We start from the raw sequence: 18,571 nt of genomic DNA, 5'->3' as shown, positions 1-18,571 counted from the left end.
AGATTCTGGGTTTCAATCTCGGTCCGGTGCACAACCCTAATCTCAGCATTGAATCTATCCCATCATCAAATGAAAATAAGACAATCTATATATGTACAACAAATATTCTAATTATATGAACACATGTTTAAATAGAAGTTGAGGTATGTTTTTGTCAAACTTTCTATTATTAATTTATGACCATAAGTTTTAAGTTTGATTAGGTTGGACCAAAACCATATGAAGGATATGGACATGAACCCCAAAAAGTATCTAGATTTTTAGTTACTCAGATTTCAAAATTCTATTCTATTTTAATTACTAATACTACCAGTATTTGTGAAATTTGACATCTTTCTCCATTACAATTATTGTTAGAAATTGTAAGATTGAGAAGGTATATATAGATCAACTCTATTTAATTAGGTTGTTTTTGGCATGCTCATGTTGTGTAAATCGTTATGATAATTAAATAGGGATCATTAAAGACTTTAATTTTTGTTTTCTTTTCCTTGTCCAACCACATTTACCAAAATTCTTAATAAAATCCAAAATTTTCATAATGAACACTCCATAATTCATCATGTACAAATGTTTGTTCCATTTATAAAACAAAGAGAGTAATATACTTGTATATTGTCAAGTATCTAAAAACAATTAATCAATGTGAAGAATAAAAACAAAAATTATATGACATCTATTTAAAGTGTTCGAGATATATTAGGGTAATAAACTATAAAATAGACATATAATGATGTCCGATATATGCCAAGGACAAAATATGACTCATAAACATAAGAATTGTGTGTTCAACATAAATCAAGAGAACCATTTACTTGTCATTTATTAATTTAGTTCAACTTAGATAATCAATATAGCTATACGTAATTAGCTCAAATGTCCATGAAAGGTCATCTACTCATTTCTGATATTTTGTTACATACGTTTATGTGTCTACTGGAGGCTGGTAGAACCAAGCAACTCTCTTCTAAATGATCACTGACTTTATTTATCATTTTTTTTAATAAAATAGATGATGAATATTATGTTGTTGTATCGAAATAGGTTGTGACAAATCATACGTCACAAGAAAGAAAACGGATGAATAGAAGGAATGAAAATGATATCCTTTTTGTTTTGGCAATTGGTAAATTTGATTAAATCTTGTTTTCTTGGATTTGAATCAATTGTCCGATTAAATCTTGGTTTTTTTGGATCTTTCTACTTGAGTGTCATGCTACGTATGGTGCAACTTTTACTTTTACGAGTATGAACAAAACATTTCATTGAAAGGGGTGGGGGTGTTGACACTGTTCACTACACTATTAACCACTTTGAAAAAATTTGAGGCCATGAACTTGTAAGTTGTAATATATTCTTTGGCCGACATTAAAAGACAATGTTTAGAAAAAAAGTTTTCACATTCTTTATATGTTTAAAGGTATATAATAATCCATTATCATTTACGGTTGAGTTTCTTATGATGATACATTTATCATTTGTGGTGGTGGTGTGACAGTGTGACACAATTCATATAGGTATACGACTTAGGGCTTATTCTGATTAACTGAATTGAATTGAACTGAAGTTATTAGAGCTGAGCTCTTTGAGTAATATTATGTCTTATCCTTGATTTCATGAGGTTAGACATTTTACAGAATAACAACAGAGTAATATCAAAATGTAAATTCCAGGCACGCAGATTGATGTTATACACTATGTTTTATAAAGTACAAAGCATATAAAATACAAGTAGTACTTCTAATCTCAATATATGCTTACATTGAAGGAAGGAAAAAAAAAAAGTACAAACAAATTACACAATTTTTTTTTCCTATTTTTTTTCGTATTTATTATATTATGTACAGAGATTTGTCCATAACAGTTTCATCAGTATGAATGTAATGCAAATTACACTACTCATTTTCATATGTAAATCATCAAATGAGCTGCATTACATACTCCAATACTCTTCTAGCACTCCAACTTTTACAAAGTACATCTGCAACTATCCACAATTCTTGTATTCACAGTTTCTCTTTTTTTGCTGCATCCAGACAGTTTTTCCTCGGATACAATTGAATGACCAAGCCAATTAACTTTGCGCGATTAAAAATAATCTGATCAATAGAAGCAGTAATCTGTGATGACTGTTGCCAATGCGCCATAAGCTATATATTCCCTTACTAAAATGCGGGAGAATCAAAAGCATATATACATATATTTTCACCGTACCCTCTAGGCACTTAGCTTTACTTATACCGTGCTTCGTATGATTTTCATGACTTGTTTCAGGTATTTAGATTATTTCGAATCAAGGCAGCCCAATACCTTGAGCAACCTAAGCAATCTTCGCTCAAATTTGTTCATTCCTTGTGCAATAAAGGGTGGGAAACCCCCTAAAGGCGGTTCTAGCTGTTTAGTCAGTGAAAGCATGCTTCTGTTGACATTATCATACTGCATTTCTGAATCACTAGGATTTTCGAGGCACTTCTTGTCATTCTTCCGAAGATAAAAGGTTCTGCTTCCTGCATCTCCAATTGCATCTGATCTGTCCAAACCTATAACCACCACATTATCAGATTACTTTAAATTTATCTAGTTTAAGCCTTGTGCACAAGTTTACAGTTCTGATACTGCTGAATTCAACGTTCGATTTATTTTGTCAGACTAATACGCAGCACAACATATGTTTTACAGCAAACTAAGTATGTGAGTGACAGAGTTCTACACAGTTTATCTTTTTAATAAAATCCAGCAACCATCAAACAAGGATCTTCGGTTATGGTAAGCGTATGGAGTAGCAGAGCGTTATAAGCAGTAACAAGTTTTGCAAACCACATAAAAAGAATCCAAGAATTCAAAAGGGAACTTACTTTGGAGGCTGAAGTAGGAAACATGCAAATCAAAGGAAACAGAATCCTTATCAAGGCGAGGAGTTCGGCCTTCTTCTCCATATTTTTGGACAACCAGCTTGATAGTATCCTCCACACTAGTCCCCAATTTAACCAGGGTCCTTATCGGTCCTGGACTCCCTTCCACGGTCACTGTAATCAACACCTTCGCATCTTTCTCATACCCCTACACAGCCATAATACCCAAATTCGATTTCTCTTAATAATAATGCATAAGGCAAAGATGATTACATATTGAAACTGTAACATTTAAGACAAACTAACAAGATTGGTTTCAATTTCAGTCTTTATCAACTGTTACAGTGTTACGCACGCTCATCAGTCACCCATCATCCATCTAAATTATCTATTCACTAAACTAACAACTTGTATTTAGAATCTGTATATTTGTTACTTGAAATGTCAATACACTACTACTTGTCAGTCTAATATACTAACGCAATACAATTTGTCATTAGTATGTACTTCAAGTACTTCTATAGTTGCTTAATTAACAAGAATACAACTTACATTAACTGATCATTAAGAGAATCGAATATGGTGTCAGTTTATGTGTCATTGAGCCCCATGTTAATTAAAAGATTGAGGTGAAGTGCTCTAGTACACAATGTTAAAGAACCAAAAAAAAAAGAAAAAAAAAAGACAGATTCTTCAACCAAAAAGAAATGAGAATTCTTCATCACTAAGAAAACATGTTAGCCTACCTAAGTGCTCCAACAATTGCAAAAATGAAATCAAAACTTGGTAATTTCACAAGTATCCTTCACGGGTACGTCTCCTAAAAAACGTGCATGTCAACTACTGAGTAGCTACCATAATTTGGTAAAGACTCGAGACAGAATTCAATTAAAATCAAATTCCGTCTATATCACTAAATCATAACCATTGGAAAGTTAGTTCTAAATTCCAGTGGTATAAATTTCATAAATATTGGTAGGTTACAAAATTTTCTGTAAAAAACACACAATTTCAAGAAATGGAAAGTCAAAGCAACCCCATTCCTCTTTCTTTTTGATCAAACTTCATTTTTTTCCATATAAAGATTGTTCCCTAACTCAAATTCTAAACCAAAAAAATGAACATTCTTTTTTTATTTAATTTGCATAATAATTACTCTTATAATTTAACAGTTTTTTTTTTTTTTTTTTAAGAATGCATTAAATTCCAAAGGATAAAAAAATTTGAAAAACAGAGAAAACAAGACAAGTATACATACCGCATTAATTCGGTACATAGGAGAGTCGATTACGTCGGAAGTACCAGACAATACATCATCCAAGGTATGAAACCGTGTCAACCACCCACTTTCGCCGGAATCAAAACTCCGGCAATCATCAACAACACTATCACCATCACCAACACCCTGAAATATCAGAGGCTCCGAATAACATTTACTCATTACTTTCGTAGGCTTAGGGGATTGCCTGGACTGTTTCGGCTTCTTCGGCGACGACGAAGATGACTGAGACGAGAGTACCCTTTGATGGATACGGAGATCACGGCCCGATGGAGGGCCGCGATGACGGAGATCATTGGTGGTTGTATCGGGTGACATGATGATAATGAAAAGAAAGATTAAGGGGTAACAAAGTTGGACTTTGGAGAAGAAAGAAGGAAGAAGTTGCTTAAGTTGACAGTTTAGTTGGTTTTTTTGGGTTTTGATTTATATTGGGGATTGAGGAGAGAGAAAATGGTGTGAAAAATGGTGGGTAAAAAGGGAAAAATTTAATGGTTTGGGATTGCTTGAAAATGGGGTGATGTTTCCACAAAAATAAGGTGTGTTTTTCCTACAAGGCATAAAAGGTTTAATTTCCTTTTATTACGCTTCTCAAGTTAATGCTTTACTCAACTTATAAACATGGATAAGAATACTGTACATTAATTGTGGTGTCTTCCCTTGAATTAAAGGGCGGTGTGTGCAATTTCTGTTCTATCTCACCGTAATTTTACACGGTGTATAGCCGTGTATATATATATTGAAATCTATGAAAATAAGTTGATCAATTGTGTGAATCTTTCCTTGAGCATAGAGGTAGAGTGTGTGATTTTATTTTAAATCATTTATGGTTTTACACTTTCTAACTTTTAGAATTTTAGGGTCTATTCTCTTTAGCTTAATTTTAATTCACTTTAAGTCAATTTCTAATTTTCCTCTCTCATAAACAATTCATTTCAGCTCTATTCAGTTCAATTCAGCTCCAATCAGTTCATTTCAGTAAATCAGAACAAGCCCTTAGGACATGTTTGATTATTTGGTAAGAGTATTTTTTAGATTAGAAACGTATTTGATAGAACTATTACCGTTACCAAGTATATGTTAGAGGGCTTGGGTAGCAATTTCCATTATCTAAGAGTAATGGTTTCCACCCATTTGTTACCTCTCTAAAAGGTTTACTTTCCTCAAACAAAAACAAAGAGAGCTAGGTTTAATTTAAGTTATTCCTTTTTATATTTAAACCAACCAAATGAAAAGGTAAGAGTTAAGTGATTCATTTCCTCAAACTTATTTATATCCTGTTCCCTTCATTTCCAATATTCATATCAAACACCGTCTTAATTGCATTCAATTTGACTAAAACAATAGAATATTAATATAGATTAAGCATGGACATAAATAATTGATTATATAGACAAATATTTAATTTTATCCTATGGAGTGTATGTGGCAAAGTATGGGGGTTGCATGTTAAAGAAAATAGAAAATTGGTATGAACAACGCAACTTTCAAGGGAGGAAATTCCGTGGAGAATAAGAACAGAAATATATTTTAGTCGCACGATGTGCTAATACTAAGAATATGGTGACAAATTGTTGGGCAACCGAAATATTTAGAGTTGAAACGATGATCCCAAAAGAAACTTGGGATGTTACGACTTGTAAATAATGTATAGATTAGTTTGAAAAATCAATTTGCCCCCCTAAAAGCAACAATTATTCTAACCCCAAAGATTGCACCAAGCCCATGAATTTGTGTACCATAACAATAACATAAGAATTGGCTTGATGGTAGCACTCCCACCTCGTAACCTCGAGGTTACGTGAAAAATAAACACAGTAACACTGAACTTTTCATGTTTTTGTACAACTTATCCCATACAAAAAACCACTACTCGTACAACAAGTCAACAATATTGCCTTACTTTGTAAAAGGTTGGAGACTTGGAGTCATTTGGATGAATTATGAGTCTAAGAAGTGTGCATAAATTAAAATAATCTTACGGAGTATTTCTTTTTTAATTCTATCTAGTGCTACTCGTTCTTGCATATTCACTATTTAACCTCCTATATCCAAATTATCTTTACCCTACTAACGCAATCGGTTCTCTTTTATTTTTGACTTCACTAATCAACAATTCCGACTTTCCTTCAAATAATAGAATTATTGATTTATCTCTAAAAGTAATTAAACACATTCATCTCAACAAATGCATCCTTATTCTTTATTGCCTATATTAATCTTTTATCAAATGCCCAACAAGACCACAATAGTATATGATATTTAGGATATGAAAGTGCGCATTTTTTTTTTTTTTGACAAAATTAGGCAAAAAAAATAAATAAAAAAAAAAAAAATTATTTAACCATACTTACCAACATAAAACATTTTTAATTATTTTAATTTTAACTGTGTGAATAATAAAATCCGTCCAAATCCACTTGGTGGATGAAGACATCAGCTAACTCAACTCACTCTGAGTCACCCTCCAATCATCCAATAACCCTCCACTCATAACACCTTTGAATTATAGATATTTGTACCAATTGCAAGCAAGGACTTCATGATCATTATTCCTGTGATTGTAATTTATAAAGTTTAATATGTAGCAGACAATTAATAAAACATGGCATAACGCCAATTTCTGCAGTGCCGTAAAAGACAGTTTAACTAAGCCATACAAACTACTTCTGCATGTGACAAGAACATACAACCAGGTGCTGGATTTGTGTAACTTCTGCGTAATTTCCTCAGCCAACTCTTTAGTTTAAAACTAGTTTTTAGAGAATTTGGTGCAACGTTGCGTAGATTCTCACCATTTTTTTTTTTTTTTAATAATAGTAAGGAAAACAACTCTAACCACACTTCAGCCCTCACGGTTTTTTTGATGCACTATTACGGGCCAGGTACTTGAGAGTTGGGAGGAAAAGTAAATATCCACCTCAAGCATTCTCATGTTAATATGACACTTCATAGATATTACAGAGTAGAAAATTTCAAGAGTTGTTTAGTTGATAGAAAGAGGAAGTGCATCCTTTGTTAGAGTAGCTAGTATTGTACTAACTTGTGTTCTAGTCCAACCAGTTCACAACCTTCGACCTTCAGCCTCAACATGTAATAGGCCACAATTGATTTCTGTAATCAAAGAAGCATATCTACTTCAGTAAGGAGTATTTTTCTCCCTATTTCACCTCAAAACATTTCATCGATCACAAAGCTATGGTCAAAGTTGGTATATTTTGACATTTATGTATGCTTGCATAAATGTATAGTCTAATGAAGGATACAAAGTACTTCGTATTACATAGAAACAAAGGGGTTATTAAGGTTATCTAAACCAACCTAGGACTATTTTAAAAGTTCCACCATCCAAATCCGATTTCCCCAAACCTTAAAGAAGGATCAAGATGTAGACAACTCCAGAGATCTCATGAGTCATTATAATATAGGCCAAATGACAAGTCTCTCTCAAAGCTTATCACCGAAAGCAACATTAGACATCAGCATAGTGGTATGGGGGAGAAATTAATCCTTGAGTAATCTTTCAATGATATCACCACCTCATACCAAAGACACATAATTGGTTACTTGCATTTAAGTATTTATAACCTTTCACACCAGAAGCTGTGATGTGAGCAAGTATATAGTATATACATGTTTATAAGTTCTATTTTCAAGGCCATTTTAGTGAAGACTGTACCAGGAAAACAAAATCAGTGGCCAAGTGTCAAACACTATTTCTGTTTTCTTTTAATATAAAACAGACTGTTAATCACGATGCAGTTAGGTATACTAATCACTGTCTAATGACAGATATCTACCACTTACTAAGACTCTCAGACAGTAATGAATTCGGCAGGTCATGTAACAAATGAATGCCTTATCAATTTTGCAAAATAGTGTTCATATGGTAATGTAAAATGTTCAAGAACATTTTTAAAAGGGGTATGGGGCCTCTAGGCGCCATAAAGAAGGACTAATTGCATCACTAATCTGACCAATTGAGGTTCCGTATCCATTCCAATACCAATTTGGCAATGGCAGGAGTAATCATTTAGGCTTAAAGGTGCTTAATTTTTTTGTCTCCTCTCCAAATTACAAAAGTAATTAACACAAAGATGGGGGTCAACACTAATCAATATGGCATCATGAAATAATAGTATAGTTTTAACACATTATGCTAGGGATACTATAATCAAGCCTCAAGTTGTGCTTTAAGATGTTACATACCTGAAGAATACTCCACTGTTAGGAAAAACTGCATAACAATGTTCCATTGTTCCTCATTGCGAAAATTAGATAACATTTTCATACTTTGAAGGAAGATGCTAATTTATAGCCAACTAGAACCAGGAATTCTTGCTGACACCCTATATGCTTCAAATTCTTCTTCATTTTATTAACATCGTCCCACCTATCATTCAATGCATAAACATTGGCAAGAAGCGAGTTATAGCCAGCTTTATCGGATTCTAGATTGAAGCAGTGTTGTGCAGCAATCTCTGCAAGCTCAACATTGTTGTGTAATCTGCAAGCAAGAAGCAAGGCCCCCCCCAAACTCCAGAATGAGGTGGAATTGGCATGCTCTTGATTAGTTCATATGCTTCTTTTAACCTTCCAGCCCTTCCCAGGAGGTCAACCATGATTCCATAATGATCAGCCGAAGGCATCACACCGAACTTACTCATCAAATTAAAGCACTGATAGCCTTCTTCAATTAGACCAGCGTGGTTATAAGCAGTCAAAATCCCTGTAAACGTGACTGAATTTGGTGAAATATTGACATCTAACATCTCTTCAAATAAACTAATAGCATCACGAGACTTGCCATTTATCCCACATCCTACTATCATAGCAGTATAAGCAACTAAGTCTTTCTTAGCAAGGCCATGGAAAAACTCATAAGCTTTGTCAATACTTCCGCACTTGGCATACAAGTCTACTAGTGCTGTAGCCAGATGATCATCCACTTCAATGCCGATTCTTCTCATATATGACTCTATCCAAGAGCCATAATCCAAATCTCCTAACTGAGAACAAGCAGATATCACACTAGCCAAAGTCATTTTGTCAGGTTGATCAATCAACTTTCTCTCCAAGATGTCATTGAACAAATGGATTGCTTCCTTTGGTCGGTTATTTTGAGCATAGCAAGCAATCATGGAATTGAATGAAATCACATCTTTCTTTGGCATATTGTTAAAAAGGTCCTGAGCAGCATCAACATCCCCACATTTCGAGTAACCAGAAATGATGCTTATCCAAGAGATATTGTTTCTTTGAGGCATATTATCAAAAAACCTCCGTGCCATAGCCATCTTCCCATATTCCACATACCCACTTATCATTGCATTCCAGGAGGCGAAATTTCTATCAGGCATCAGCTGGAATAAGAGATATGCTTTATCCATCTCCCCAGCCCTTGCATAACCTGAAAGCATTGAGTTCCAGGAAACAATATCTTTAAAAGGCATTTTATCAAACAACTGTTTTGCCATCGACAGGTCCGATTTCAAATACCCTGCTAACAGCGAATTCCAAGAAACCACATTCTTCTGGTCTATCTCATCAAAGACCTTCTTGGCGGCCTTCATATCACCCAATTTAGCATAAAAGTCCAGAAGAGCTGATTGCACATAGACACTATGAAGGATTTCATATTTGTGGACCTGTGCGTGAATGGACACACCTCCAACCTTATAAGGAATCCGAGCACATGATCTTAAGGAAGATGAGAGTGAATATGTGGTAGGATGCATTCCCAATCTTTGCATTTAAACATGAAGCGAGAATGCCTCTTTAAATTGCCCATGTTGAGCCAAAGAACGTATAACGCAAGACCAAGAAAAGCAATCAGGATGTTGCAGCTGGTAGAGGATGGTTTGGACATAACGAATTATAGCTGGAGTGTAACTGAGGAGAGATGTAGCTAGCCTGCAGACCAATTCATTCTCAAGATCACAAAGACTGTTGACAACAAGCTGAGCGTGGACTTGCTTTGTGTGATTCACTGTCAAACACTTGCTCAATAATGTACTGACTTGGGAGAGAGGCATACAGACAGTTTCCGAAAACTACAATTTCTCAATAATGAATCCAACCTCTCAATTTACATCATCAAAAATTTAGGCCGAAGCAATTCCATTCCCATCTAAAACCAAACATTTATGCCTATATTCCGCATGTAAAAAGGGAACCTTGCACGGTCCTGCACTAGGGCGTTTCTTAAACTTGCTGATTCCATTTTCCCCTATCTGGTGACATTGAGACTACCGGAAGATACACAACCCGACTTAAACCCTCCAACAGATCACAAGACTGAAAAGAAAGAAACAACACAAATCAACAAGCTGGAAGAAAGCAATATTTTCAGAGTAAGTGACAATTTCATGTCTTCAATGATAATAATCACAATACACTTGCACTGTTGCACAGAACCCATCCAACTTAACTTAGTATTTACTAATCAACCTAAAACAAAAAAGAGCCTTGCAAAAACAAAGTCATCAGAAATTCGAATAATCGAAATTCTCTTCCAATAACAGAAATCTATCTATAGCCATGATTTCTCTCAACCATCTTGCATCAGAATTACATGGACCAATAAATATCACACATTACAATAAAGTCATGAAAGTAGCCAAATTCAGAACCAAAATAGAACATTTAAAAAAATAAATATGAAGTTGAACAAGGCTTATACGGGGAATATAGGGTTCCCAAAACAGACATTTGGAAGTTGAACTTGAAATTCATACAAACCCAAATTTAACATACAAAATATAATTTTAGCAGCAATAAATCATGAAAAATGAAATAATCTCACAAAAACATAATTAACTCTTCATTAATCGACAAAATGCTAAATTTAAATTACAACTCAAAGATTGTAGATTGCATATTTCAATTCCTAAACTATTTTTCCAATGATTATCAATCGGACAACATATTATCTAAACATTAATTCACCAAAATCAAACATTGTTAACTACAAATACAATCATAGTAAAGTTTCAAACTTTCACAAAAAAACATTAAAAAAAGTAAACTTTCGAGTTAAATTAAAGTAATAAAATGAAAAAATTACCAGAAATGAGCATGATAAACCTCTGATATGGCTGTTGCTGGAGGTTGTAACGGCGAAGACAACACTCTGTCATGGTTTTTCTTGATATACAACAGAGTTTCGGAAAATAATGGGCTTCATGAATTTGGGCCGAGGCCCATTACTTACATATGAGATTTATGGCCCAATCTTTAGCCCATCATTTTTTATCCTAAGCCCATTTCTTTTTCTTTTTAGGTAGTTTCACTAGTTTGGCTTGCCACATTAAAAGATGATTTTTTTTTTTTTTTTTTTTTTTTTTTTTTTTTTTTTTGGTGTTTCACTCGATTCACCCTTTGGGCTAATTCGGATCCGGGGATCAGTTTTGGGTGGTTAGGTTCTAATCCCCTTGCGATTGCTGTTGTGGGGGATCGAACACGGATCCACCCTACCAAGTGTAGTTCCAATTACTATTACACCAACAACCATTAGTAGAGTAGTGAGAAGATGAATGAGAAGCATAAAATTAAAATATTAATTGAGCTCAAATCAAGGGAGGAACCAAAATATTTTTTTCGTGGGACGAATATTTAGAGAGAAACAAGAATTTTGTGGGGCAATAGGGTATTGTGGTTGGATTTACTATCATGTCACTTGTTCATATGAATAATGAAAAAAGGTTAGCAAGGACCACTTATATAAAATTTTGGTAAAATATTAGCGGATTTCTAGACCATGATTTATTGAATGAAAGTATGTAGGAGAAAAAATAAAGTTATCTTGACCTAGTGTAAAAGTTATCAAGTGAGACCTTTAGGAAATTAAAGACAAGGTTTCAAATGGAGTTTTGAAGCAATCTTTAGGTGTTAGGGTTCTTAAGTATGAAGATCTTGTAAAAGAAAAGGGTCCCTCACTTTTGAGAAACTACTCAACTAGTAGTCTTTTCAATAGGCATGTAGCAATATCATTGATTTAAGATCGGAAGAATCATGTATGCTTTGAATTGGATTTGCGCTTAACATAAAAAAAAATAGGAAGATGAAATTTTCTAAGAAGTGGTAGATTTTGGATTTAAGTTTGTGATAGAGTATAAACCCATTGTGAATTTCAACCATTAAGTTTTGGTTGAGTTGTTTTTGACATGATACATCTATATCAATAGTCAATGTGACAAGAAGATCACAAATCCAAATATTACTCATCCCTCCTTTCAAGCACCGATGAGTAGAGCTGTCAATTCGGGTAAATGGGTCGGGTTTGAGTCGGGTTTGTGTGGGTCGGGTCATCTCGGGTCGGGTCAATACGGGTTAATGTCAGGACATATGTGGGTCGGGTTTGGGTTGTGTCATGCTTGAGTCGGGTCACGTCGGGTCATACATCTTTTCGGGTTCGGGTCGGGTTTAGGTCGGGTCAATAAAAGGTCGAGTTACATTCAGGTCGGGTGAAAAACAAGTCGGGTTAAATTCGGGTTTTTACGGGTTTAAATGAGTTAGGGTCATGTTCGGGTTCGGTTCAAGTCAATTATTTTCGGGTTATAATCAGGTCGGGTCATTATCGGGTTTGAGTCGAGTTCGGTTCAAGTCAATAATTTGCGGGTCATAATCAAGTCGGGTCATCCTCGGGTTCGGGTCGGGTTCGGTTCAAGTAAAAAACTTGTGGGTTATAATCGGGTCATTTCCAAGTCGGGTCATTCTTGGGTTCAAGTCGGGTTTAGTTAATAATTTGCGGGTTACAATCAAGTTGGGTCATTTAAACTTGTCTGGTCATTCTCGAGTTCAAATTGGCAAGTCAATAATTTGCGGGTTATAATCATGTCGGGTCATTTCCAAGTCGGTCTCGGGTGAGGTTCAAGTCAAAAATTTGAATTCCCTTAAAAAAAATAATAATAAAAAAAAAGAAAAAAAGATAAGTCAAGTAAGATGAGAAAGACCTGCTATTGTCTGGGTCCGGTGTATTTTTTATTTTTATGTTTTTTTTTTTTTTTTTTTTTTTTTTGCTGTTGTCCAGTTCAGTTTTTCTTTGACGAGGATTATGTAAGAGATAAGTCAAGTAAGATGAGAAAGACCACTTTTGTTTTATAATTGGAATCCATGTTAATAAATTGAAAAAAAGCCTGAAACTCAATAGTCAATACGGAGTACTCTTTTTATCCTAAAAATTCCTAAATCCTAAAATTCGGGTTAGTAATAGGTCGAGTTTAAATTCGGGTCGGGTCAATAACAAGTCGGGTTGAATTTGGGTCGGGTCAATAACAAGTCAGGTTTATTTCAGGTCGGGTTTAAATTCAAGTCGGGTTAGGAACGGGTCGGGTTGAACTCGGGTCGGGTTAGTAACAGGTCGGGTTGAATTCGGGTTTTGACGGGTTAAATCGGGTTTGGGTCATTCTCGGGTCCGAGTCGGGTTCGGTTGAGGTCAATAATTTACGGGTCACATTCGGGTCGGGTCCTCTCTAGGTCGGTTCATGGTCGGGTTCGGGTCTCAAATACTCGGGTCAACTCGGGTCTAGAGTTGGTTTCAGGTCGGGTTATTTCGGGTTCGGGTCACCATTTTTTTCAGGTTCAGACGGGTTAGGGTTAGGGTCGGGTTAGGGTCGGTATTTCGGGTCGGGTCAACTTTTGACAGCTCTACCGATGAGTATGGGAAGACTCATATTGAATCCACATTTCAAGTTTTTTACGGCCGGCTCTCATGTAAGAGGGCGTAATAGAATATAAAATTTAATCATGCATTGAAACTATCAACTTATGCCGCTCTAGTTCATGGGAAACATTATTATTTTAACTTAAGTCAAATGTTGGGCCTAAACCCTACATAAAACGAGGGGATGCAAGACTAAAAATTATGTATATATTATATTGTTACTAGAAGAGATCACATAATATGAATCCTAGCATTCCATACATTTAACCAAATTCATCCTTTTCTATGTTACAAATCAATTAAGTAATTGCGACGAAATCTTTCAGGTTATAAAGTAGGTTAAGGATTAAACTCCATATAAACCCCACAAGGCACATACATACTTGAAAGCATGCATTTCCTTTACTTTCCAAAAGTATTAAACTTGAATTTAGGGTTATCTTATACTTATATTGAGTCATTGACTTGAACCAAAATCAAGCTAACTTGAATCAACCTACAAATTAATGTGATTAAGCAACCACTTACCACTTTTAATTAAAAACATTATATAGTAATTCAACTGCAGCTAATTTATGAGACCCAACAACATTATTATAATTATTATTAGACAACAATTAGCCAATACAACAAATAATGTGCATGTGTAGCTAATAAGACAACTTGGAGCTTATTAAAACAATTGTTTGTAGCCTGTTTCATGGAGTGGCTAGTTTTGTATCCAAAGCTACGTGCTACCGGTTACATAATTCAATATTCATACATGAGCCTTTACCATTGGATCATTACAATAGTCGTTGCATGATGTACCATGTTAAGTTTATATGTAGTTAGACTCTCTTATAATATAGGTTAGTGTTAACCATTAATATTACATCAGTTACATGCTCGCGGACGGACAGTTACTCCGTATTAAAGAACACAAACGTAAAATGAATCCATTGGATATGCAGCAGCTTGTTTTGACCTTGTTTCTAAGGAAGGGGGTCAAATAATTACAATAACTTTTTTTTTTTATAGCATCTTTACATTTGATTGGCATTCTTAGAAACAGTAAATCCCCCCTTTATCCGGAGCATGCATTAGTAAAATAAAGCCAATTTGGCTAATGAAAAAAGGTTTTTAAAGCAGTCAATCTCATCATAAGGAAATCTAAGTGACACTTCAACCACTAAGTAGTACTATTGCTAAGCTAAGTAAGGCATGAAAATGATGGATATGTTTATGCTATAAAAAGTCTACATTCCAAATCATTTATAGGCATATTCCGTCATGGTAGCAACAGTTCCATGTTTATCCGTATTCAAAAAAGTGAAGAAGTCACTTAGATGTATGGGGTGTTAGTTGTGCCCTATGCGACACAATGATACTCATTTAAAATAGAAATTCTAATACGGAGTGATTTTTTTTTTTTTCCTTTTTCAGAGATATATGTATACTGTACTTATAACATGGAGTAATTTACTCTAGCTTATTAAGACTATAATATTGATACCCTGTCTTTAAAATTTTGGCTTGATAGAGATTCGCTAAGATTATTATCTTGCATGGGCCAAAGTAAGAGTAACGGTGATCACTCTTGCATAGAAAGTGAGAAGATAGATACACAAGAAAATAACGGCCCACCTATCATTACATATAGATTCGTATCTTTTCATCACTTTTACCCTTGCACTTACATTACCTCAGTTTTGTTTAGTTTTTCGTTCTTGTAGATCCATCCAAAGATATGCATGATCCATGTTTTTGTATATATTTTTGTCGTTACTTAAATTACACTAGTAAGAGGAGTGAGTCAAATAATTAATTAAATTGTTGATAAGTTGTACCAGTACATGTGTCTATTTGATACGGAGTATTATAAAGTATACATTAAAATGCACGAACTTAACAAGATTTCACTTCATTATCTGTTACCTTATATATCAATCACTATAGATGGTCAAACGATAAAATGTGAAACAATATGTCATATTTTTGCAAGTAAAATGGAGTAAATGAAATATCTTCAAACATACAACTACGTAGTATATATACAAGTATCATTATATATATATTATATATACAACCATTATTATAGAAATGTGTAGGGTACAATATTGTACCATTGTAACACTTATTGACTTATGTATTGTGGGGGTAAATAAACGGCAAAAAGTTTACCAAGTATTATTAGAGCTAATAAAAAGTGTAACAGATAATGCTTTTTTCAAAGATTTGCGAAGCTCATGCGCTCCAGCCTTCTCCACTTAAAATAAGGTGGGGGTCAATTGTCGAAGTAAAAATGTGCTATACAAATTGTTCACTCTTCATCATGCCTTGAAGTTTTTATGGATACATATGATCATTAGCCCCTTAAAATGAAGTTTTGAAACATATATCGCCCACATTATATATGTGGCGAATGGAGCTATGATGATTTTGAAGATGGGGTATCAGTCGTGTAGATTATTATGACCATGAATTGATTGACAAGTAAATAATGTACTTCATATAATTTATTCTATATACTACCTCTATTACATATTATTTGCAACGAAATAATATGTAACGGAGGTAGTAAGTATTTTTTAAGAGAAAGAACAACAAAATTGTATAAGGGTGTCGATCGGTTGATACTTCATGCAACTTTAATGTTGCCTCTTACATTGAATTGGTCACACACCTCCAAACACGGCTCGGTAGTTAAATCATTTTTTTCTTATCTGATCTATCCTCTTGTTCTCTCATATAATTTGTTAGAGTTACGCTTAGCAAATTAAATTTTGTGACGATAAGCTCATTTTTTATGTTTTTTAGTTGATTTTCGTTAAAACAAAATTCAGTCATTAACCAGTTGAATAGTTGATTAATCAATTAAATTTTTCATCTCATTCCATGTAGAATAGAGTTACTCTTCCTTCTTTCAATATGAGACACTTCCTCTATCCATTACTCTATTTTCGTCTATATTTTTAGTATCATATATATATTTATTTATGGTTGTTGTTTGTCAATTTGATAAGGATTCAAAAATGGTTTAAGTATCTATGCGATAAGTAGAATTATTTTTATTTGGATAATTATATGACATAAAATGTATATATATTCTTCATGAAATATAACAACTTAATTATTACAAAATTCATATAAGGATTTAGATGGGAGATGGATATCTACTTGATATTGTTCTTCTGTTATAACTTTTTTTTTTTAAAAAAAAAATTAAAAAGTGGTTTGACTCATAAAAACTATATTTAGCTGAATCCCCAAAGTTAAAAGTGCAATGTTTTGGTCAACTGAGTGCATGCTTTGGCCTTTTTATAGATCTCTAAACACTTTCTGTTATACGAAGTACTAACTTAGATAATTATCATTCAAATCTCGATCTTATAAGATTGCTTATATTATCAAGTTTGGCATGAGATATGAATGTCTCAAAATAACATAACACACAAAATATATACAGATGATTTTCTATAATTCATTATATATTTTTTATTTGCAATTCTTGGTTTGCTTAGTAGTCTCACTTAATACTAGTTCAATAAATATTACATACTGGCTAGCGTACTTAGTTGATAAAGTGATGGTAATAAGGTATATCTATGACCATACATGTTTCAAAAAAAAATAAAAAAATAAAAAAATAAAAAAAAATGAAAGAAAAGAGTACATCTATGACCAAGATCAAATTAATCCGCCTTACATTAGTGTCATATGCAACTATTATCCACATATATAAAATGATTAAAGTATTACGCAAACCTTAATTTTCAATTTCTCAGGAACTAATCATTCTTGAGTAATTTAGATCGAGCTAATTAATAAGACATTATAATCTAGTATGTTGTATTAATTATGCCGTCATATATGAATAGTTGGTTCGTAGAGGCGGATGCACGATCCACATGGTGCATCCGCTCCAAAATACAAAAACGCGGAAAGAACATTCAGATATATACTAATGAACATGGTCATATAAAAGAACATAGTAGTCATTTATAATGTACATGGACATATACATAAAAGAACATAGTGTTCATTTATAATGTACATCGGTTTTTTATGCAACAATTTTGTATATTTTTTTTTTAAAATGAAATTTTGTATAATGAAATAGATAAATAGTACTATATTTATTATTTTTTACCATACATTAATTACAAATCATTTTAATTTTTTTTTTACCAAAATTTCACTTTCTCTCTCCAAACAAAACTTCAAACCAATTTAAATTCCTCAAACCTCAAACAAGATTTCAAGAAATTCGAAATTTTGAGCCCAAAATTGTTCAAGATGACAAATAAAAACCAAAGGTAAGACCAAATTCGACATTTATACTTGTTTATTTGACATTCATACTTGTTTATTTTGAGTTTGAGTGTTTGTTTTTTATAAATTTGATTGAAAATTGTAATATTTGATTTTATTGAAAATTAATTGCGATTTTGATATAATTTTGTTGTTGCAATGAGAAGTAAAATGAAATTCTTGAAGAAGATCAACCAATTAATATATTTTGGAAGAAGAAAACAAGCAAATAGACAAATTTAGAAAAGGTTGTAGATCCAAATAATACAATGTACATTAAAATACAGTAAAATGTTCTTTTTCATATACTTATATGATGCAAATAATACAATGTATATAAAACATGTAACCAACATTATAACATATATGTTCATTAGAATATAATACAATGTACATTATAATACAGTAAAATGTACATTTTTCATATACATACATGATCATTTATACCAAATGTACATTTACTATATGAATAATGTTCTTTAA

At 33.3% G+C, this 18,571-nt stretch overlaps 1 protein-coding gene and 1 pseudogene across 2 annotated transcripts; both read right to left on the bottom strand.

The window, feature by feature from the left end:
• Nucleotides 1-1,655: 1,655 nt before the first annotated feature.
• LOC145599289 (uncharacterized protein At4g22758-like) lies at nucleotides 1,656-4,552 on the bottom strand. Its single transcript, XM_081655687.1, has 3 exons — nucleotides 4,111-4,552; nucleotides 2,856-3,060; nucleotides 1,656-2,540 (listed from the first exon to the last, which is right to left on the bottom strand). The coding sequence occupies exons 1-3, from the start codon at nucleotides 4,447-4,449 to the stop codon at nucleotides 2,284-2,286; spliced, it is 801 nt and encodes a 266-aa protein (XP_081511813.1). The 5' UTR covers nucleotides 4,450-4,552; the 3' UTR covers nucleotides 1,656-2,283.
• A 3,647-nt stretch (nucleotides 4,553-8,199) lies between these two features.
• LOC145599288 (pentatricopeptide repeat-containing protein At4g22760-like) lies at nucleotides 8,200-11,244 on the bottom strand (annotated as a pseudogene). The gene is made up of 2 exons (XR_014103722.1): nucleotides 11,198-11,244; nucleotides 8,200-10,428 (listed from the first exon to the last, which is right to left on the bottom strand). The product of XR_014103722.1 is annotated as a pentatricopeptide repeat-containing protein At4g22760-like (transcript).
• Between the last annotated feature and the right edge of the window lie 7,327 nt (nucleotides 11,245-18,571).

This window comes from Chenopodium album, chromosome 20 (genome assembly GCF_948465745.1).
Source record: "Chenopodium album chromosome 20, dcCheAlbu1.1, whole genome shotgun sequence".
In the NCBI taxonomy this organism is placed as follows: Eukaryota; Viridiplantae; Streptophyta; class Magnoliopsida; order Caryophyllales; family Amaranthaceae; genus Chenopodium; species Chenopodium album.
The sequence above is the reverse complement of the archived record's forward strand: the minus strand, read 5'-3'. Positions and strand labels throughout refer to the sequence as shown.